This window comes from Akebia trifoliata, chromosome 4 (genome assembly GCF_017979445.1).
Source record: "Akebia trifoliata isolate Shusen 1 chromosome 4, ASM1797944v1, whole genome shotgun sequence".
NCBI lineage: Eukaryota > Viridiplantae > Streptophyta > Magnoliopsida > Ranunculales > Lardizabalaceae > Akebia > Akebia trifoliata.
In genome coordinates this window covers 21,420,746-21,444,565 of record NC_141378.1, presented here as the reverse complement: position 1 = coordinate 21,444,565, position 23,820 = coordinate 21,420,746, and the positions used below count along the sequence as shown (strand labels likewise).

Genomic DNA, 23,820 nt, shown 5'->3' with positions numbered 1-23,820 from the left:
TCACATTATCATAGGTGATATACAAAATTTATCAATTCACTCTGAGTATGATGGCACTGATGAAGTCATTCTTGGTGATGGTACAGGTTTGGCAGTTACACATATTGATTCTTTAGCTTTACCCACACCTAAAAAAATCTTTCATTTACATGATACATTATGTGTTCCAAATATTCACAAGAATCTCATTTCCGTTCATCACTTCACCAAACAAAATGATGTTTTCTTGAATTTCACCCACTTTATTTTCTTCTGAAGGAACGATCCACGGGGGCGATACTACTAAGAGGGGCGTGTGAGAATGTCGTCTACATGTTCCCAAACTCAATGGTGGCTTCTTCCACTCCCAAACAAATAAGTTACCATCTTCATGTACTTTTTGTTCAATAAATAAAGCACATCAACAACCATTTGGCACCACAAGTTTTCAAAGTCATTCTCCGCTTGAAATTATATACACTGATGTTTGGGGTCCCGCTCACATTACCGGGTTTAATGGCGCACGATATAATCTCATTTTTGTGGACCATTATACCAAATACATGTGTTTTTACCCTATGTCTACAAAATCTCTTGTTTCTAGTATTTTTCCACAATTTAAAATACTTGTTGAAACAAGGTTTAAGTCCAACATCAAAAGTTTGTACTCGGACAATGGCGGAGAATTTCAACGTTTAAATTTTTTTTTGTTGGATCATGGTATAAGCCACTACACCACCACTCCCTATACCCCCCAACAAAATGGTGTTTCTCAAAGGCGTCATCGGCATCTTGTAGAGAGGGGTCTTACTTTGCTTCATGATGCTTCCTTGCCTCTATCTTATTGGCCTCATGCATTCCAAACCGCTACCTATCTCATAAATCAACAACCAACTCCCATTCTCCAAAACAAGTCTCCGTTTGAGGTTCTTTTTGGTCAACGACCAAATTATCTCAAACTGTGAATATTTGGATGTTTATGCTACCCTCTCACAAGGCCATAAAATAACCATAAATTACAACCAAAATCAATTCCATGTATTTTCATTAGGTATTCACAAACACAGAATGCATATAAATGCATAGATCCATTAACGGATCAGAATTGCACAGCCCAATTTCTCCAAACCTCACGCACGGCCTAAGCTCCAGAGAAATCCCACCTGCTGATCTCCATTTCTTTCTTACACAGAACCCATCTACTTCTTCAATTCCTATGCCTTCACGAAGTCCTGGTCACCCCTCACAACCACTGTCGAGCTCAGAACATGTTGCCGCCATATCTGCGCAACCTCCAAGTATATCTTCCTATATCTCTACTCCTATTCCTTGTGAATTGCATGAAAATCAAAGTGATGTGAATCTAAATTCAAACTTAGATGCTGGTTTAAATGTTATTGCACCGCATGTTTCATCCTCACATCAACTTGCATTTACTTCTATCACTGATTCACAATGTTCTACGTCAAATGAAACCCCCTCAACCCGAACCCATTCCATGACTACTAGATCCATGAACAACATTTTCAAACCCAAGCAATTGCACATTGTCACTAAGCACTCTCTTCCATTACCTCTAGAACCAACATATGTGAGTCAAGCCGTATCTCACCCTGAATGGCGTGCAACCATGTCTAGTGAATTAACCGCTCTCATGCAACATGGTACTTGGGATTTAATTCCCTCACCCAAGAACTGTAATCCAGTGGGTTGTAAGTGGGTGTTTAGAGTTAAACGAAAAGTCGATGGCTCAGTTGATAAATTCAAAGCATGACTTGTTACAAAGGGCTATAATCAACGTCCTGGAGTTGATTATAAAGAAACTTTTAGCCCAGTGGTCAAACCAACCACAATAAGGACTGTGCTGAGCATTGCAGTCATGAATGGGTGTCCCCTAAGACAAATGGACGTAAACAATGCCCTTTTACATGGAAATTTGCATGAAATTATTTACATGATGCAACCTCCGGGTTTTAAAGATTTGTCTAGACATGATTATGTGTGCAAGCTAAGAAAAGAAATTTATGGTTTCAAACAAGCCCCAAGGACGTGCTATTCAACTTTAAAAAATGTTCTCATAGCACTCGGTGAAAGCAACCTCGATCCGCGGGGTGCGCGGATCCGTTTTTGACCCTTGAGGTTTGGGAGTCGCCACCTAGTTATTACGGTTTAGGAACCGATCAATGACTCTAAACAGATGAAGAACTAATCTAGAACAGAAAAAACTGAATCCGGGGATCACATTACGGGGTTGGAAAGTGTTAGGCACCAACCCCGCCCGGCCAAAGTCGGTCTCTACTGAAAGCGCCCTCGATCCGCGGGGTGCGTAGATCCGCTTTTGACCCTCGAGGTTTGGGAGTCGCCACCTAGTTATTACGGTCTAGGAATCGGATACTGACTCTAAACGAATAAAGAAACTAATCTACTAAAGAAAAACTGAATCTGGGGTTCACATTACGGGGTTGGAAGATGTTAGGCACCAACCCCGCCTGGCCAAAGTCGGTCTCTATTAACTTTCCAAATAAATCACATTGCTAAAAACCTAGATAAAAATAAAAATAAAAAAATTTTATACCTTTCCAATAGCAAAGATTTTGCTCCCTCAGATCTGACAAAAATAGCTCCTTGTATCGTACTCCCTTGCTTCGTTCTGTCTCCGGATTTGATTTCGGATCTCCAAGGCAAGGTATCTCCTTATTTTTGGATCTGACCTCTTCAAGTTTGTTGTGGATTTTGGGATGTTTTTGGAAGGCTTTTAGGCGTTCTTTAGGCTAAAATCGAAGGAGGGATGTTAGGTAAGGAGTTGGGACTCCAAAACTAGGGTTTATGGGAGGCTAGGGGGGCTTCTAGACCTACTTCTCTTAGGGTTTATGATTTGATACGAAAATAGGATGTGAGCACCTCTATTTATAGATGTTTTTAGGGGTTGATTTGGATAGAGTTAGTATTTAATTAGAGTTCTTTTAATTAGAGTTGTGTTTTAGTTAGACTTGTTTTAGGTAGAATTGTATTTTAATTAGAATTGTTTTAGGTAGAATTATTTTTAAGTTAGAACTCTATTAGATTGAGTTATTATTTAATTAGAACTCTATTATGACTTTTGATCTTATTTGATTGACTTTTAATGTTTTGACTTTAGTCTTAATAGATTGACTTTTAATATCTTGACTTCAGTCTTGCTTAATTGACTTTAATTTTGACTTTAGTCTCACTTGATTGACTTTAATACATTGACCTTAGTCTTGCTTGATTGAGTTTTAATTTTGGGAGAACCCCCCTCTAAAATATCTTTAATTCTTTGGACCCCCAAATGGAGGGGTCCTTAAAGAAATATCTCACGAACCCTCAACAATTTTACTTGAAAACCCGATTGATCGATTTCTTCGGTTCAAAATTTTAAATTAATTTCATTAATGTTTCACTTTAATTATTTAATGTTTTATTTATTAATTTCGAATTTTTTAATTATGAAAATTGTGAAATTACCGTTTTGCCCCCGGAGAGGACTTTCACGTTTTAAGTCGGTTTTTAATGTTCTAGGATGTTTTAGAATCGATTTTTCGTAAGGAAATCAATGGAAGTATTAGTTTGTGTCATTTATAAAAAATTTTGTGTGAAATGGTCATGAACTTTATGAGGGGCATTTTCGTAATTTTGTCGAATTCTGTTAAAATTGGCGAAATGATTTATTTGATTCCGATTTGTTATTTTATGTGTTCGAGAGAGTTTTCCTATGCGTAACGTAGGCTCTAGGGTTATTTTGAGGTTAGGGGTATTTTGATAATTTTGTCAATTTTTAGTGATTTTTATCGTGAAACTTCTTTTTGGTCTGCAAGATGATGATTTCTATATTTCTGGGGTCGTATTTTCCTAACGTAGTGTGATTTCTAAGGTTTTGTCAATTCGAGATACCTCATCCGGATTTCTGAAACATATAGAGTAACAAAATAAAGCAATGGAATACACATCCATCATTGGGAATCATTGCGATCGGGTTGACGAGTTGATTAATCAGGCGGATGCAAAAATGGGATGTCTACAGATGCCCCTCTTTGGCAGAGGGTTGAAGTAAACTAGATAGCAAATCTATTTCGGTAGATAGTGCGATATCCGAATGCCAAAGCTAGTGACAGTTCATTTTGCAGCCTGATTTAGCAATTCGTCGGGGTGTTCGGATCCTTGAGCGTAAAGCTCTCCCCGAACAAAAATGTTGTCAGGTCCTCAAGCGCGAGCTTTCACTGACAGTGTCAGATCTTTGAATTTTAAAGAATTCTCTTTCACTAAAAAGTGCAAGTGTGAGTGTGTGTACTATGTGAAATTGAGTAAAAATGTGTCAGGTCCCAGAGATCATCTCTCACTGACAATAATGATTCAAAATTGAAATGTGCTTATGCAACGAAAACAATCATGACAAGGTTAAACAATAAACTAATTGGAGTCATAACAATGTAAGAACTTCGTTAAATCCTATTTGAAATTCTTTTTTAGAGTTCGAAAAAAGTATGAGTCTGTTTATCAGACTTGAGCCTATTGTAGCCAAGTTTCTCGGGCTAAAGAACTTAAACAACCCTGTTAATTCAATATGATTCAAACAAAGCTGGAGTCTCGTTTCTCGGACTTTGGCTAAGGTTTACAGGAACTTAAACAATCCTATTAAACATGGAGTCTCGTTTCTCGGACTCGAGCTAAGGTTTGTAGGCACTTCAAAAAGCCTATTCATTCTATGATTCAAAAAGTTGGAGTCTACCTTCTCGGACTCGAACCTAGGTTTGTAGGCACTTCAAAAAACCTACTCCTTCTATGATTCAAAAAGTTGGAGTCTCGTTTCTCGGACTCGAACTTAAGTTTGTAGGCACTTCAAAAAGCCTATTCATTCTATGATTCAAGAAGTTGGAGTCTCGTTTCTCGGACTCGAACTTAGGTTTATGGGCACTTCAAAAAGCCTATTCATTCTATGATTCAAAAAGTTGGAGTCTCGTTTCTCGGACTCGAACATACTAAGCCACGTTTCTTAGGCTCAGATTTATAGGAACTTAAACAATCCTATTAATTCATTCTATAATTCAAAATCGAGCTCAAAGTTTGAAAGATCAGGCCTTTAATGGCTTATCATGCATCTGGATTCATAATTTTCATTGGGTAGAGTTGTATTTTAATTAGAATTGTTTTAGGTAGAGTTGTATTTTAATTAGAATTATTTTAGGTAGAGTTATATTTTAGTTAGAACTCTATTAGATATAGTTATTATTTAATTAGAACTCTATTATGATTTTGACTTTTGATCTTATTTGATTGACTTTTAATATTTTGACTTTAGTCTTAATTGATTGATTTTTAATATCTTGACTTTAGTCTTGCTTAATTGACTTTAATTTTGACTTTAGTCTTACTTGATTGACTTTAATACCTTGACTTTAATCTTGCTTGATTGACTTTAAATTTTTGGAGAACCCCCCTCTATTATATCTTTAATTCTTTGGACCCCCAAATGGAGGGGTCCTTAAAGAAATATCTCACGAACCCTCAACATTTTTTATGAGAACCCGATTGATCGATTTATTTTTAGTTCAAATTTTTAAATTAATTTCATTAATGTTTCACTTTAATTATTTGATGTTTTATTTATTAATTTAGAAAATTTTAATTATGAAAATTGTGAAATTACTGTTTTGCCCCCGGAGAGGACTTTTCATGTTTTAAGTCAGTTTTTAATGTTTTAGGATGTTTTATAATCGATTTTTCTTAAGAAAATAAATGGAAATATTAGTTTGTGTCATTTATGAAATTTTTTGTGTGAAATGGTCATGAACTTTATGAGGGGCATTTTCATAATTTTGTCAAATTCTGTTAAAATTGGTGAAATGATTTATTTGGTTTCGATTTGTTATTTTATGTGTTCGAAAGGATTTTTCTAATCGTAACGTAGGCTCTAGGGTTGTTTTGATGTTAGGGATATTTTGGTAATTTGATCAATTTTTAGTGATTTTTATCGTGAAACTTCTTTTTGGGTCTGCAAGATGATGATTTCTATGTTTTTGGAGTCGTATTTTCCTAGCGTAGCATGATTTCTAAGGCGTTATCAGTTCGAGATACCTCATTCGGATTTCTGAAACATCTCTAGTAACAAAATAAAGCAATGGAAATAACATCCATCATTGGGAATCATTGCGATCGGGTTGACGAGTTGATTAATCAGGCGGATGCAAAAATGGGGTGTCTACACTCGAGTTTCACAATATCTTTCATTAACCCGTCCCGACATTACCTTTGCCGTCAATAAGCTTTCTCAATTTATGCACAAGCCAACTCCCACCCATTGGACAGCTACTAAAAGGCTTCTTCGGTATCTCAAGAAGACGATTTTTCATGGCATTCACATCAAGAAAGCTATAGCACCATTCTTAACAACCTACAGTGATGCCGACTGGGCTGGAAATATAGATGATAGAACCTTTACATCGGCTTACATTACATTTATGGGCTGCAATCCAATCTCATGGAGTTCGATAAAATAACGAGCTGTTGCTCGATCCACTATAGAAGCAGAATATCAAGCCCATGCAAATGGGGCATCAGAAACAATGTGGTTACTTACACTCCTTCAAGAACTTGGATTTTCATTAAAGATATTGTCTTTTCTTCAAAGTTGGGACCTAGTTATGTTCGTTGGGAGAAAGAAGATCTTGTGGAGTATCCTAGCTTTAACGGTGTGTTGGGGGATTTAGTTGGAGAGAAATAAGAGAGTTTTCAAGAAAATGAGTCTTCTTATTACGAGATCATAATTAACATAGTGGGGTGGTTATTTATTTATTATTTTAGTAAAGCAAGGTTTGAGGGGGCAATTATTTCAACTTCAGGGTGTATATGCAAATAGACAGTATTTGGTTCTCGGGTGTACCCGATAAAGAATTCTTTATAAAATTGCTACTGCATAATAAAAATAATAAAATACATACATATCTATACATTTAAAATGTATTTTCGGAATATATACAAATAATATGAATATTAAAAGGATTTGTATTAATACAAATTTTAAAGGGTAATTATAAAAGTACTACACAAATTAATAAGGTAACCCACACCATAGCCAAATTGTTTTGTCTTATATGGGTTAAAAGTTTCAAAATGAGTTGATTTTGATGAAGATGATCTTTATGATGAGGAGATCATCCTCACCAAAAATCAATCCATTCCGAAACTTCTAATCCCATTAAAACAAATTCGTGAACCGTAAATCATCCATTTTTTATTTTTTTTTGGTAAATCAGTTTTAATAGAATTACAAAACTGATTTACAAAAAATTCGGCTACAGTGTGGGTTGTCCTTATTAATTCATGGGGTGCTTTTATAATTACCCAATTTTAAATGGTAGTATTTCATATAGATATTACTTATAAGAAAATGTTGGGGTGCCAATAAAGCTTTATTTTAAGATTTCTATTTTTCGGATTTACGATTTTAAAGGAACCAAATCATGATTGTAAACAAGTTCTGAAATTGTTTGAAGCGGGTGTAATGTTATGTGATGTTGAGATTATAATTTAAAGAGCATAATAAGTAAACCTTTATAATGTTTGAAGAGTGTTTTAATCTTTCACTGGGGTGTGATAATAATTTAAGAAATTGGGTTGTAATAAGTAAAAGTTGGATTCCCTATAGCAGATCTCTTATTCTATGAGTTTTTATCATAAGCAGAAGTAATTGGTATAAACTTTAAAGTGAAATTTTCATTTCTATTCTTTCCTCTCTTACAACAAGCTAGTAAAGTATACATACGTAAACAAATTCCTATTATTTAGATTAGAGGAGAATTATACTTTCCAACTTCGTACAATCATAGAAAATCCTTAATCATGATTAAACACATCAGAGGTGATGTGGGCCCTTACACAAGGGCCCCACCCTTCACAAACTCAGTGAAGACCAAAGCAACCAAACCCAACATCGCAAATCTACCGTTCCACATTTCTGCATCAGAAGTCATCACTCCATCTGATTTGGATTCAACACTAATACCTTGCAACAAAGGTATCAGAGAGGCCAGGGAGAGGACCACAGTCGTCCCTAAGAACCACGGTATCCCTCCATTAGCCAACTGTGCTGCCACATCTTCACCTTTCGTTACCTCAACAGCCATTGCAGCAACAAATCCTATCATCGCAAGTCTACCGTTGATCCTCTCTGGTGCGGGCCCACTAAATGCAAACACATCCAAAAACTTCTTGCTATCCTGCACGCAGAGTTGTACAGAAACATAAGTAACTTAAAAGTGCTTTTGGAAAACCTTGACAAGTGCTTTTTAAAAGTGATTCTATTACTACCTACCTTTGGTTTAGGGGGAGGAGGTGTTTGTGTTACTCTTGGCTGCACAGATAAATCATTTCTCAACCGTTAGATGCAGGGAATCATTTCCCATGAAATATAACGAAAAGTAGTTTATAATCTACAATACCTCAGCCATGCAACGAACTGTTCTTTTCTGACTTGGCACGAATGTGAATGTGGATGGGAGTGTTAGGTTTGGCTTACTGCTTCTATGCATGACATGTGTCATGCTGCTTGAGAATATGGATTGCACAGATGCTGATGAAGCCATTTGAATTTCTGAAAGTAGAATAATATGGTAGGACGAAGTGTTCGAGAGTTCTGAAGTTATGAGTTAAGTAACTCTAGAAGCTATATTTATAGGTATCAAAGGCAAGTTGTGTGGTGGTTATAAGTCCGTCCACGTCGCATTTAAGGCAACATGGACGTGGCTTCACATTAACTACTAAGAATCTAGATCGTTTGCACCCTGGGTGGAGGAAACTCCCACAGTTCAATACATGCCACGTAAGTTACAATTCAGAAAATTTTGAAAAAAAAGATATTTTAAGCTTCAATTCGTTGAAGTGTGACTAATTTAGCATGCATCGAGGTGTGGGTAAGAGGAGCACACAGTTCCTGTAGCACATTGTTGTACATATCAAACGATTGAAAGAGTGCCACATAAGCCTCTGTTAGATTTATCACTTAAAATACTGGGTGTTCAGTAGTCATTCATTCATTTTCTAAGACATGAATCTACAAGAAAAAAAACGGTTTTTTTATTTTGATTTTTTTTTTAATAAATCAGACTTAGGATCATAAGAAATTTAGATGTTAATTTTTTCTTTTTTTCTAAGATAGTTCTCTCTCATCTATTAGATTTGTCGTACAAGGTGCTACATAGGATCCATTTTCATGAGAGGAGGGTTTCACTCCTCCACCTTGGATGCATAGGATCTGGACTCTAACCACTAACCACTAAATACAATCGAAGACTCTATAACCTACATGATATGCTTTCTTGTGGAATCCAAATCTTATGCACCTAGGGTGGAGGATTAAAACCCTCTTCCCACACTATAATACATGCCACGTTAGCCATAGTTCAAGGAACTAAAGTCAAAAATATCTCCATTTCAAAATTTCCTTAAAATGTGGCTAACCTGTCATGTATTGAGGTGTTCCTCCACCCTGGGTGCATAGGATCCGGACTCTTTTCTCCCGACCTTTTAAGTTTTTTCATATTAGCTTCACTTCCACAGTGACATTTACACATTTCGACGTGTACTAGATAATCTTATTTTGACACATTTGAGATACCCCATGTTTTCTTGATGACGTTACTCATTGACTTTCGTCTTCTCAAATAGACTAAGGAAAAATGATCCAAATGCCCTTTACTTTAAACTTGTAATCAAAACTTCCAAACCCCTAGATTTTACATCCCTCAAAACTAGGCATCTAAACCTTTTTGGGTAAAAGTTTTATCCTATCATTCGACCATAGGATTCTATTTACTTCAACAACTTTTAAACCATTAGAACATAAATGGAGTTTTAAAAGTAGAAAAATGATAGAGATGAGGTTGCAAACAATGGATTTGTTGGTAACTATAATATTTACCAAAACCTTGAGAAGTATATCAAAATCAAGCAAAGATTATTATCTCTAAGCTTAGAACCTCGAGGAAAATATAGGATGCTTGGGAAGAAAAATCAAACAATTTTACAAGAAGTGTTTTTTTTAGACAGAGGTTGGAGATGAAGGTATTTAGGTCATTTTTGATTAGTCTCCTTGAGAAAACTATGGTTATGGGTTCTTTGAAAACACAGGTATCTTGAAAGTTGAGGGGTATCTCTACATCATTGCATCTCTAATCCTGTATCTATATGTCAATTTATTATAGTGTAATGATTTTCTAAGTCAACTTTGATAGACTAACTCAAAAACTCGCTGCCCATAGAATTTTACCTTGGAACAAATCTGCACATAGTTATGGGAATGTGCAGTTGTGTATCCAGAGGGAAAAAATCTATGATTATTGCACATGCCACGTCAGTGAGTTTTTGAGTTATTCTTTTAGATTAAGTTAGAAAATCAGCACACTTTATTATAGGAATGAAGGAAGCAAATGAGTAAACATATCAATTATATAAGGAAATGCTGAAGTAACATAAACATATCAATTATATAAGGAAAATGTTGAAGTAACATTAAAGAGTCGTGACGAATGCACGTGATTTTTTGTACGTGGCTGATGTGGCAAGGGCACAAACCATAGATCTTTTTCTTTGGGATACACAGGAAAAAAGATTTGCGGTTCTGTGCCCTTGCCACATTAGGGGCGTACAAAAAACCGTGTGCATTCATCATTATTCAACATTAAAATGTACATTGATTCTCACATTGTTGTGTGGATGTATGTATGAAACCATAAATGTTTTTAATCGAGATACGAGTAAAAAATCTATGGTCTTGTGCGCACCTCCGCATCAATAATGTGAGAATCGATTTACATTTCAATGTTACTCTAGCACAACTCATTATATAATCTTCTACGAAAATTTTCTTTACATTAAGTTCCCTATCATGATTAGATACATGGGTAAAAAACTACCCCTAAGTAGGATAATATACTTCAAAGTTTCCCAGCTCATGTTTGTGCTTTTTACCCATGTTGTAAATGGGAGTTTTTTTGCTCACAATCCAGTTGACATATGGCATAAATGCCTTTCAAAAACATGATCCGATGTCACGGGTTGTAGAGGACAAAATTCTACGATTTTTCTTTTAACAAAAAGGAAAAAATTAACCTTATTTTTCATTGATGAATTTTAATTTTATGTTTGGGTACTCGGTAGCTATGCATTTTCAATTCCATGGATCAAACTAAAAAACTTTTTGTTTTTTAATGACTTTTCCATAAATCAAGAAGATTGTGGTTTTAGATTGCTAATGTGATAATCCATGTGGACTCAATAACCTATTTTAAGATTTTAAATCTTAAAATTTAAATTTGTGGGCAGAGGATGAGCAGGGAGGAGAGAGAAATTTTCTCTTTATAGCTAATGTCATTTACGCCACATGTCAAACGGGCGCTGCGAGCAAAAAATCATTCCTTGTAAACATACAAACAAAGTCAGTCTGATTAGTAATTTTTAGCCGATAGAATGGAGAACTAGATTATAATGACCTGTATAATTCGTCTCATGAGTGAACTTCCCATGTATTGAGCTAATCATATAGGTCCACGGTCTTTTGTAAACCACAAAAAAATTAATTTGATTAGAAATTCTTAGCCATTGGATTTGCGTACCTTTCACATAAGCCCATGAGTTAACTTTCTTTTTTATTCATTAGCTATTTCAACAACTTTCTCTTCTGCCATGCAAGTGGGTAGCCCCTCTGTCGGGATCTTGACAACTAAACACCAATGATTCTCTACGAGTTATATTTGGAGGTCAAGAGGCATTTATAAATTATGACAAGGGGAAGGCTATCAATGTGTTTGTTAGCCGCACAAGAGGTAATTAAGTATTTAAGCTAGTGATCTTTCATGAATGTATAGACTCTTGTTTAAAAGCGTATGATCATGTGAGTTGGGATTTCTTAAGATACATGTTACATTGCATGAGTTTTGGAGAGAAGTTGATTGGTTGGGCTTTGAAGTGCGTGCATTCAACATCTTTTCCAATCCTAATTAATGGGAGTCCAGTTGGTTACTTTAAGAGTTTCTGAGGCTTGAGGAAAGGTGATCCCTTATCACCTATGTCGTTTGTCATTGTGGCATAGGTGCTGGGTAGACTATTGATAAGAAAATCCAATGTAGCAGCCTTGTCTGACTTCCATAGTGGGTAGATGGTCTATAAGTGTTGCACTTACAATTTTGAAAAATGATACCTAGGTCATCTTAGATGCCTCAATACATCAAGTAAAATTCTTGAGGGGTGTGTTATATTGTATCAAGGTCATTTTGGGCTACGAATCAATCTAAGTCCAAAATGTTTGGGGTAGGAGAGGTTCCAAAACTTCTTAAGTGGGCCACAATGTTTGGCTGCCAGAAGGACCACTTACCATCGAATTATTTGGTTTTCTATTAGGAACAACACATAGGACTAAGGCTATTTGGGAATCGGTGGTTGAAAGGATAGAAAAAAAACTATGTTCTTGGAAAGCAAAATATTTGTCTAAGGAAGGGAAACTAACTCTGATTAAAAGCACAATTACAAGCATTTTGATATACCACCTATATTTGTTCTCCATTCGTAGGTATGTCGAAGAACGGTTAAAAAAATTGATTAGAGAATTCCTGTGGAATGACAAGTATGGGAAGAAGAAATTTCATTTAGCTAAGTGGAAGTTGATTTGTGCTCTAAAAAAAGAAATGGGTTTTGGGCATTGAATTTTTATGATCTCAAATTCGACTTTACTAAGGAAGTGGTTGTGAAGGTTTAGGAAAGAATGATCAAGTCTTTGGAGAAGGACGATTAAGAAAAAATACGATGAGCAGTTAAATAGATGAGAGAGTGAGGAGGTTAAAACATCTTTCGTGTACTTCCCAATCCTCGACCTACACCCACGTTGATTGAAGCCCTCGAGCCAAGGTACGTGGAGTCCTGCGTGTCATAGGATCATCTATTGCTTTTTAACACGCCTAAGTGTTACACCGTATAATCTCAATATTATATCAACAAAATTGCCTTCGGGCTATACCTCATGTTTTCTTGTTTACTTATTTGCTAGCTACGTTTGTAGTGTACGATCATTTTTACAAGCTTGCTTGGGGAGGGATAACAAAATCAAAATTTTGGAGGATTGGTGGTGTGGCACTATACCGCTTTGCCTTCAATTCCCACAACTTTACACTTTTTCAAGGAAAAAGAATTTGCCAGTTCCAATCTTCTTGAACCTTACTAGGAGTGGTCCCTCATGGAATTTGGGATTTTATGAGGGTTTTCAATGACTGAGAAATCTAGGACCTCGCAAACTTAACTAACCAGCTTGAGATCAATCTAAGATAGCTACTAGGGTTAGATAGGTAGGAGTGGATTTGTACAAAAGGTAACTATTTTTCTGTGAAATCTTTTTTCTCTACTTTGTTGGATTCTACTCCCTTTTGTTGTATTTCTCTTCTCACTTATTTAGGCCACAAAAATGCCATCTAATGTGTTCCTCATTTAGTTGGTGTCCCATGTCAGAATTCTTACTCTAGATCACTTTATTAAAATATGTTTTATAACCCAAAAATTTTATTTTTTGTATAAATCAAGTGCGGAGTCTTTGGCCCACATCTTGTTGCACTGCCCGATAACCTCGTCCATATGGGACCACTTATTTTTACTCTTTGACTTAAGTTAGTTGTGTTTGAATTAGATCTTGTCTTTTCTTCATAGTTGGGACTTAGTTATGTTCGTTGGGAGAAAGAAGATCTTGTGGAGTATCCTACCTTCAATGGTGTGTTGGGGGATTTGGTTGGAGAGAAATAAGAGAGTTTTTCAAGAAAATGAGTCTTCTTATTATGAGATCATAATTAACATATCGGGGTGGTTATTTATTTATTTATTTATTATTTTAGTAAAGCAAGGTTTGAGGGGGCAATTATTTCAACTTTAGGGGGTATATGCAAATAGACAGTATTTAGTTCTCGGGTGTACCCGATAAAGAATTCTTTATAAAATATCTACTGCATAATAAAAATAATAAAATATACATATATATACATTTAAAATGTATTTGCGGAATATATACAAATAATATGACTATTAAAAGGATTTGTATTAATACAAATTTTAAAGGGTAATTATAAAACTAGTACAAAAATTAATAAGGCAACTCACACCATAGTCAAATTGTCTTGTCTTACATGGGTTAAAAGTTTCAAAATGAGCTGATTTTGATGAAGATGATCTTTACGATGAGGAGATCATCCTCACCAAAAATCAACCCATTCCGAAACTTCTAATCCCATCAAAACAACTTCGTGAATCGTAAATCATCCATTTTTTTATTTTCTTTTTGGTAAATCAGTTTTAATAGAATTACAAAATTGATTTACAAAAAAATTCGGCTACGGTGTGGGTTGTTCTTATTAATTCATGGGGTGCTTTTATAATTACCCAATTTTAAATGGTAGTATTTCATATAGATATTACTTATAAGAAAATTTTGGGGTGCCAATAAAGCTTTTTTTTTTAGATTTCTATTTTCCGATTTAGGATATTAAATGAACAAAATCATGATTGTAAACAAGTTCTGAAATTGTTCGAAGCGAGTGTAATGTTATGTGATGTTGAGATTATAATTTGAAGAGTGTAATAAGTAAACCTTTATAATGTTTGAAGAGTGTTTTAATCTTTAACTGGGGTATGAAAATAATTTAATAAATTGGGTTGTAATAAGTAAAACTTGGGTTCCCAATAGCAGATCTCTTATTTCTATGAGTTTTTATCATGAAGAGAAATAATTGGTATAAACTTTAAAGTGAAATTTTCATTTCTATTCTTCTCTCTTGTAAGTTATAACAAGCTAAGTAAAGTATACATACGTAAACAAATACCTATTATTTAGATTAGAGGAGAATTATACTTTCCAACTTCGTACAATCATAGAAAAACTTTAATTAAGATTAAACACATCAGAGGTGATGTGGGCCCTTACACAAGGGCCCCACCCTTCACAAACTCAGTGAAGACCAAAGCAACCAAACCCAACATCGCAAATCTACCGTTCCACATTTCTGCATCAGAAGTCATCACTCCATCTGATTTGGATTCAACACTAATACCTTGCAACAAAGGTATCAGAGAGGCCAGGGAGAGGACCACAGTCGTCCCTAAGAACCACGGTATCCCTCCATTAGCCAACTGTGCTGCCACATCTTCACCTTTCGTTACCTCAACAGCCATTGCAGCAACAAATCCTATCATCGCAAGTCTACCGTTGATCCTCTCTGGTGCGGGCCCACTAAATGCAAACACATCCAAAAACTTCTTGCTATCCTGCACGCAGAGTTGTACAGAAACATAAGTAACTTAAAAGTGCTTTTGGAAAACCTTGACAAGTGCTTTTTAAAAGTGATTCTATTACTACCTACCTTTGGTTTAGGGGGAGGAGGTGTTTGTGTTACTCTTGGCTGCACAGATAAATCATTTCTCAACCGTTAGATGCAGGGAATCATTTCCCATGAAATATAACGAAAAGTAGTTTATAATCTACAATACCTCAGCCATGCAACGAACTGTTCTTTTCTGACTTGGCACGAATGTGAATGTGGATGGGAGTGTTAGGTTTGGCTTACTGCTTCTATGCATGACATGTGTCATGCTGCTTGAGAATATGGATTGCACAGATGCTGATGAAGCCATTTGAATTTCTGAAAGTAGAATAATATGGTAGGACGAAGTGTTCGAGAGTTCTGAAGTTATGAGTTAAGTAACTCTAGAAGCTATATTTATAGGTATCAAAGGCAAGTTGTGTGGTGGTTATAAGTCCGTCCACGTCGCATTTAAGGCAACATGGACGTGGCTTCACATTAACTACTAAGAATCTAGATCGTTTGCACCCTGGGTGGAGGAAACTCCCACAGTTCAATACATGCCACGTAAGTTACAATTCAGAAAATTTTGAAAAAAAAGATATTTTAAGCTTCAATTCGTTGAAGTGTGACTAATTTAGCATGCATCGAGGTGTGGGTAAGAGGAGCACACAGTTCCTGTAGCACATTGTTGTACATATCAAACGATTGAAAGAGTGCCACATAAGCCTCTGTTAGATTTATCACTTAAAATACTGGGTGTTCAGTAGTCATTCATTCATTTTCTAAGACATGAATCTAGAAGAAAAAAAATGGTTTTTTTATTTTGATTTTTTTTTTTAATAAATCAGAGTTAAATTAGGATCATAAGAAATTTAGATGTTAATATTTTCTTTTTTTCTAAGATAGTTCTCTCTCATTATTAGATTTGTCGTACAAGGTGCTACATAGGATCCATTTTCATGAGAGGAGGGTTTCATTACTCCACCTTGGATGCATAGGATCTGGACTCTAACCACTAAATACAATCAAAGACTCTATAGCCTACATGATATACTTTCTTGTGGAATCCAAATCGTATGCACCTAGGGTGGAGGATTAAAACCCTCTTCCCACACTATAATACATGCCACGTTAGCCATAGTTCAAGGAACTAAAGTTAAAAATATCTCCATTTCAAAATTTCCTTAAAATGTGGTTAACGTGTCATGTATTGAGGTGTTCCTCCACCCTGGGTGCATAGGATCCGGACTCCTTTTTCCCGACCTTTTAAGTTTTTCGTATTAGCTTCACTTCCACAGTGACATTTACACATTTCGACGTGTACTAGATAATCTTCTTTTGACACATTTGAGATACCCCATGTTTTCTTGATGACGTTACTCATTGGCTTTCGTCTTCTCAAATAGACTAAGGAAAAATGATCCAAATGCCCTTTACTTTAAACTTGTAATCAAAACTTCCAAACCCCTAGATTTTACATCCCTCAAAACTAGGCATCTAAACCTTTTTGGGTAAAAGTTTTATCCTGTCCTTCGACCATAAGATTCTATTTACTTCAACAACTTTTAAACCATTAGAACATAAATGGAATTTTAAAAGTAGAAAAAGGATAGAGATGAGGTTGCAAACAATGGATTTATTGGTAACTATAATATTTACCAAAACCTTGAGAAGTATATCAAAACCAAGCAAAGATTATTATCTCTAAGCTTAGAACCTCAAGGAAAATATAGGATGTTTGGGAATAAGTTGAATTTTTGGGAAGAAAAATCAAAGATTTTTACAAGAGGTGTTTTTTTTAGACAGAGGTTGGAGATGAAGGCATTTAGGTCATTTTCGATTAGTCTCTTTGAGAAAACTAAGGTTATGGATTCTTAGAAAACACAGGTATCTTGAAAGTTGAGGGGTATCTCTACATCATTGTATCTCTAATCCTGTATCTACGTGTCAATTTATTATCGTGTAATGATTTTCTAAGTCAACTTTGATAGACTAACTCAAAAACTCGCTGCCCAAAGAATTTTCCCTCGGAACACATCTGCACATTGTTTATGGGAATGTGCAGTTGTGTATCCTGAGGGAAAAAATCTATCATTATTGCACATGCCACGTCAGTGAGTTTTTGAGTTATGTCGTTTGATTAAGTTAGAAAATCAGCACTCTGTATTATAGGAATGAAGGAAGCAAATGAGTAAACATATCAATTATATAAGGAAAATGTTGAAGTAACATCAAAGAGTCGTGACGAATGCACGTGATTTTTTCTACGTGGCAAATGTGGCAAGGGCACAAACCATAGTTCTTTTTCTTTGGGATACACAGGAAAAAAGATATGTGCTAATGTGCCCTTGCCACATTAGGGGCGCACAAAAAACCGTGTGCATGCATCATTATTCAACATTAAAATGTACATTGATTCTCACATCGTTATGTGGATGTATATACAAAACCATAAATGTTTTTCATCGAGATACAAGTAAAAAATCTATGGTCTTGTGCGCACCTCCGCATCAATAATGTGAGAATTGATTTACATTTCAATGTTCCTCCAACACGACTCATTATATAATCTTCTACGAAAATTTTCTTTACATTAAGTGCCCTCTCATGGTTTAGGGGTAAAAAGCTACCCCTAAGTAGGAAAATATACTTCAAAGTTTCCCAGCTCATGTTTGTGCTTTTTACCCATATTGTAAACGGGAGCTTTTTTGCTCACAATCCAGTTGACATGTGGCATAAATGCCTTTCAAAAACATGATCCGATGTCACGGGTTGCAGAGGACAAAATTCTATGATTTTTCTTTTAACAAAAAGGAAAAAAATTAACCTTATTTTTCATTATTGAATTTTAATTTTATGTTTGGGTACTCAGTAGCTATGCATTTTCAATTCCATTGATCAAACTTAAAAACTTTTTGTTTTTTAATAAGTTTTCCATAAATCAAGAAGATTGTGGTTTCAGATTGCTAATGTGATAATCCATGTGGACTCAATAACCTATTTTAAGATTTTAAATCTTAAAATTTAAATTTGTGGGCAGAGGATGAGCAGGGAGGAGAGAGAAATTTTCTCTTAGTAGCTAATCTCATTTACGCCACATGTCAAACGGGCGCTGCGAGCAAAAAATCACTCCTTGTAAACATACAAACAAAGTCAGTCTGATTAGTAATTTTTAGCCGATAGATTGGAGAACTAGATTATAATGACCTGTATAATTCGTCTCATGAGTGAACTTCCCATGTATTGAGCTAATCATATAGGTCCATGGTCTTTTGTAAACCACACAAAAAATTAATTTGATTAGAAATTCTTAGCCATTGGATTTGCGTACCTTTCACATAAGCCCATGAGTTAACTTTCTCTTTGATTCATTAGCTATTTCAACAACTTTCTCTTCTGCCAAACAAGTGGGTAGCCCCTCTGTTGGGATCTTGACAACTAAATACCAATGATTCTCTACGAGGTATTTTTGGAGGCCAAGAGGCTTTGATAAAGAATGAAAAGGGGAAGGTTATCAGTGTGTTTGTTAGCCGCACAAGAGGTAATTAAGTATTTAAGTTAGTGATCTTTCATGAGTGTATAGACTTTTTTTTAAGGAAAGGGAAACAGGCTTGGTCTGCGAAATTGATATATAAAAAGCGTATGATCATTTTTAAAGATACATGTTACATTGCATGAGTTTTGGAGAGAAGTTGATTGGTTGGGCTTTGAAGTGCGTGCATTCAACATCTTACTTAATCCTGGTCAATGGGAGTCCAGTTGATTACTTTAAGAGTTTCTCAAGCTGGAGGCAAGGGGATCGTTCCCCTATCACCTATGTCATTCGTCATTGTGGCATAGGCGTTGGGTAGACTATTGATAAGAAAATCCAATGTAGTTGCTTTGTCTGACTTCCATAGTGGGTAGATGGTCTATAAGTGTTGCACCTACAATTTGCAAAATGATACCTTAGTCATCTTAGATGCCTCAATAGATCAAGTAAAATTCTTGAGGGGTGTGTTATATTGTATCAAGGTCATTTATGGGCTACGAATAAATCTAAGTAGGTCCAAAATGTTTGGGGTAGGAGAGGTTCCAAAACTTCTTAAGTGGGCTACAATGTTTGGTTGCCAGAAGGATCACTTACCAACGAATTATCTTGGTTTTCTATTAGGAACAACACATAGGAACAAGGCTATTTGGGAATCGATGGTTGAAAGGATAGAAAAAAAAAACATGCTCTTGGAAAGCAGAATATCTGTCTAAGGGAGGGAAACTAACTCTGATTAAAAGCACAATTACAAGCATTTTGATATACCACCTATATTTGTTCTCCATTCGTAGGTATGTCGAAGAGCGATTAAAAAAATTGATAAGAGAATTCCTGTGGAATGGCAAGTATGGGAAGAAGAAATTTCATTTAGCTAAGTTGAAGTTGGTTTGTGCTCTAAAAAAAGAAAGGGGTTTTGGGCATTGGATTTTTATGATCTCAAATTCGAATTTACTAAGGAAATGGTTGTGAAGGTTTTGGAAGGAATGATCAAGTCTTTGGAGAAGGGCGATTAAGAAAAAATATGAGGAGAAGTTAAATAGATGAGAGAGTAAGGAGGTTAAAACACGGTAAAGGCTATAGCGGCGAATGAGCAGCGGAACCAGAATCCGTCGTTGTTGCCTCGATTGCTAAATTTAGCAGTGGATAGCCGGTTCCGCTGTTGTAGGTACTATCTTTAGCAGCGAATATAAATACCCACTGCCATTGGTCAATTTATTAACAAATAGAATATAATACATATAGCGACGGATATTAATCTCCACTCCTATAGGTCAATTTAAAAAAAAATTAAATATACTTGATCAAGATCTATAAAGTCATTTTTAGAACCCTAATTACATAGACTTTATCAGTAAATTATACACTAAACTCTATAATTGCATATAGTTCATTGTTAATCCATAATAATTCGTGTTTTCCATTTAATTATGTAATTCGTAACTAATTACGGTTATTTATGTGTAATAGGAATTATTCGCAAAGTTTCAAAATGAATTAAGAAAAACCGAAGTTACCACTATGTTTCAGGATCCAAATGAAGACCGTTGATCAAAAGTCAAGTCAATTGACTAAAACTTCACGACGGTGCCATGGTCAACTACGGCGGCGCGATCAACTAAGAAAGTCAAACCTCAAGATTTGTACTGAAGCTTGGCGGTTCGATACCATTCGCAGTAAATTATTTTTAGTATTTTATGTAAATATGGAAGGTCTTCATTTATTCTTGCGATTAGTGATTTATGTAAATTTGATAATTAGATTAGTATTTTATTTTCTTTCTTTTCTGAGTTTTATGAAAGTTGTAAGGAGGTTCCGCCGGTTTGAACTCAAGCAATAAAGATAACTTCTTTCTTCTATCTTTCTTTTCTCTCCATGTTTCCTTTATTTTATTTTTGCTTTATTGTTCTTGCGATGACTATTGGCTAAATCTTCGATAGATCGGTTGAGGAAGTCTGAACAAGTTTTGTTAGTGTTTTACGATTCTCATAATGATTTAATAGTTTATTGTGATAGCATAGGTATTTATTATTAGGTTGAATATTAATTATTTTCAAAGTTTTGATGGTCTCTTTCTTTGATAAGTTCAAAAAAAATAGTTAATGTTTACCTAATAATCTCAGCCTAAACTATTTCATACTTTTGATTTTTGTTTATATTATAACTGTTTAATTTTCCGATCCACAAACATTAATTTTCTTTAGTAGATCGAGATAAATAGAGATTCAAAATTCACTGATAAAGCTTGTGAAGGTGGATCCAATTGATCTACACTTCTCTCTCATATTCTTAAGTTTATTCTATTTTAGTAGTTTACTTTAGATAAATCATCTCCTGCAAACTGTTTTTAAAAGTTTTCCGAAAACTTGAATTGGATTTGAAGAAATTTACTTTGGATTAACGTTGTCTCTGTGGTTCGACCCTTGCTTGCCAAGGTCTTCTTTTGTTCTTTATTTTATCATCACCTACAGCTCGAACAAATTGGTGCCGCTGCCGGGGACAACGGTGTAATCCAATATATTTTTTTTTAATCCGAAAATCTGATTCGATTTTCTGTTGATCAAAATTTTTATTTCAGAAAAATCCAAAAAAACTATTGTTGGATTCTTGAAGTTAACGCGAATAAAACCCTAAAATTTGAGTTAATTTCATCAAAAAATTTCTGCGTCGGCTAGATCAACTGTGGCACTGCGATCAAACCTTTAGATTCATATTTCATATTTTTGCAGAATTTTTCTTCAGACTTCTAGATTTTAATGAACATATAATTTTTTTGGAATTCTAACTTTGATTTATCTTCTGTTTTTAGCCGAAGGAGTCGACGAGGAGCAACGTGGTTCAAAAATTTTATCTCACCACCCGGATCCGATTCTTTGATGAATAAACAAAAATTTATTTATTATTTTTTTTGGTTTAAAGTAGAACTACATTAGGATTTTCTTTTTAGAAGTTTTAAATTTATTTAATTTTCATTATTTCGAGAAGGCTCGGAGTGTAATAGAATTAAGGGAGGATGACAGTGGGACGTAACTATCTCGGCTCCTCGGGTTCGTACACCAAGTTTGGTGTCGGTGGCCCGAGTCGACTCAACTCGATCATAGCCCATCTAGAACGAGAGGTAGAACTCTAAACACCCACGTATCCCTTGCAAGTGGGTTTCTATATTGAATTTGATTGAGTTTACTGCACACTTCCGATTGCACAATAGTAAAAAGGACACCCTTACGAGGCTGACACTAATAACATAAGAATCAGATTTCATCACCGCATTCTTGCCCTATTAGGAAATTAATTCACACAAACTCAAATTTAATTAAAATCTGATTAGATTTGACCATAGGTCCCATCGAGCTTAATAGGCAAAGCTAGCCTGAGCTGCACCAATTGCACTTCTTGATTGAAGTCAGTGCCTAAGCGAAATCCTGCCCCATTGTACCCTATTGTACGAAGGGGATAGACTACGTCTATTCTAGACGAAGAGGTGATTTAAGAGTACCCTTACTCAGCATCGTGCGCCACCTCTCATCTGGGGATTAAACTGGCTGATTTCGATTTCAGAGAACTGGTTGGAGGCTCAAGTTATTCCTTTGAAATAGTTAGGAGCTGTCTAGTCTAATAGGAATCCATCAAGCACGTGTGAAATTCCTCCCTATTATCTGTGTTCATCATTAGTGCATGTTAGGTAGAATATCTCAAAAGAATTCACTTGAACCATTCGATCTCTAGATCACAAGATCTCACCCACTTCAAAGGATTAAAAGAGAGTTCGATTCCTCACCTATCTTTCAGCCACCTGAGATGGCTCAACCAATTGCCCCAAACATCGAGGAAGATCAACGAACTCTTAACGAGTTATTCGCACCCACTACAGCCACTCCCCCTTCCTGTATTGTCTTGCTAGCAACTAATGTGGCACAATTCGAAATTAGGGCAGCCACTATCAATATACTCCCTAAGTTTCATGGGTTCGAGAGTGAACTACCTTATAACCATTTGAACAAATTTCTAACCATATGTCAAACCTTTCGAAATGGTCACCTCGATGATGAAAATGTCAAATTAAGGTTGTTCCCTCTACCTCTAGAAGATCATGCAGCAGCATGGTTGAACTCGATGCCCTGTAACTCGATCACTACTTGGGATGAGTTATCCCGTAAATTCATGACTAAGTTCTTTCCAATGGCAAAAACAGAACAAATCAAAAATTCCATTAGGAACTTCAAGGGTAAACCTGATGAAAAATTTTCCCAAACCTGGGAAAGATTTAATGACCTGCTTGTAAAATATCCACATCATGGGATTGATAAAGTCCAACTGGTCAATTTCTTCTATTGTGGTCTTACAACAGCACAACGTATCCTTTTGGAGTCTATGCACAAAGGAAAATTCATGAATCAGACACTAAATTGAACTTACGATTTCCTCGCAGAATTCGCTGAAAATGCTCGAAACTGGAGCACCAATTTAGGAGACTTTGGTAGGAGTGACTTTGGAACCAATTGAAAGTGTCCTCGATCCGCGGGGTGCACGGATCCGCTTTTGACCCTTGAGGTTTGGGAGTCGCCACCTGGTTATTACGGTCTAGGAACCAAACTGACTCTAAAAAAGGTAAATATTACTAATCTACGAAAGAAAAAAAGGGTCCGGGGATCACGTTACGGGGTTGGAAGGTGTTAGGCACCAACCTCGTCCGCCAAACGTCAATCTCTACTAATTCCCAAATAACCAACATCGCTAAAAGACCTAAGTAATAGTTAAAAAGTTGAGAAATCTATACATTTCCGAAAACAATGTTCTCGTTCCCTCAGATCTGACAGAGTAACTCCTTGTACAGAATTCCTTGCTTCGGTCTGTCTCCGGATCTGATTTCTGATCTCCGAGGCAAGGTATCCCTTCCTTAGATCTGGATTCTTCGGATTTGTTTATGAATTTTATGGGTGTTTTTGAAGGGCTTTTAGATGTTTT

The 23,820-nt window shown here is 35.6% G+C and overlaps 2 protein-coding genes across 2 annotated transcripts; both read right to left on the bottom strand.

The window, feature by feature from the left end:
• Positions 1–7,690: 7,690 nt before the first annotated feature.
• LOC147404452 (early light-induced protein 1, chloroplastic-like) lies at positions 7,691–8,651 on the bottom strand. Its single transcript, XM_086437742.1, has 3 exons — positions 8,436–8,651; positions 8,309–8,347; positions 7,691–8,213 (listed from the first exon to the last, which is right to left on the bottom strand). The coding sequence occupies exons 1-3, from the start codon at positions 8,577–8,579 to the stop codon at positions 7,869–7,871; spliced, it is 528 nt and encodes a 175-aa protein (XP_086293868.1). The 5' UTR covers positions 8,580–8,651; the 3' UTR covers positions 7,691–7,868.
• Positions 8,652–14,760: 6,109 nt separating this feature from the next.
• LOC147404451 (early light-induced protein 1, chloroplastic-like) lies at positions 14,761–15,726 on the bottom strand. Its single transcript, XM_086437741.1, has 3 exons — positions 15,511–15,726; positions 15,384–15,422; positions 14,761–15,288 (listed from the first exon to the last, which is right to left on the bottom strand). The coding sequence occupies exons 1-3, from the start codon at positions 15,652–15,654 to the stop codon at positions 14,944–14,946; spliced, it is 528 nt and encodes a 175-aa protein (XP_086293867.1). The 5' UTR covers positions 15,655–15,726; the 3' UTR covers positions 14,761–14,943.
• Positions 15,727–23,820: the final 8,094 nt, after the last annotated feature.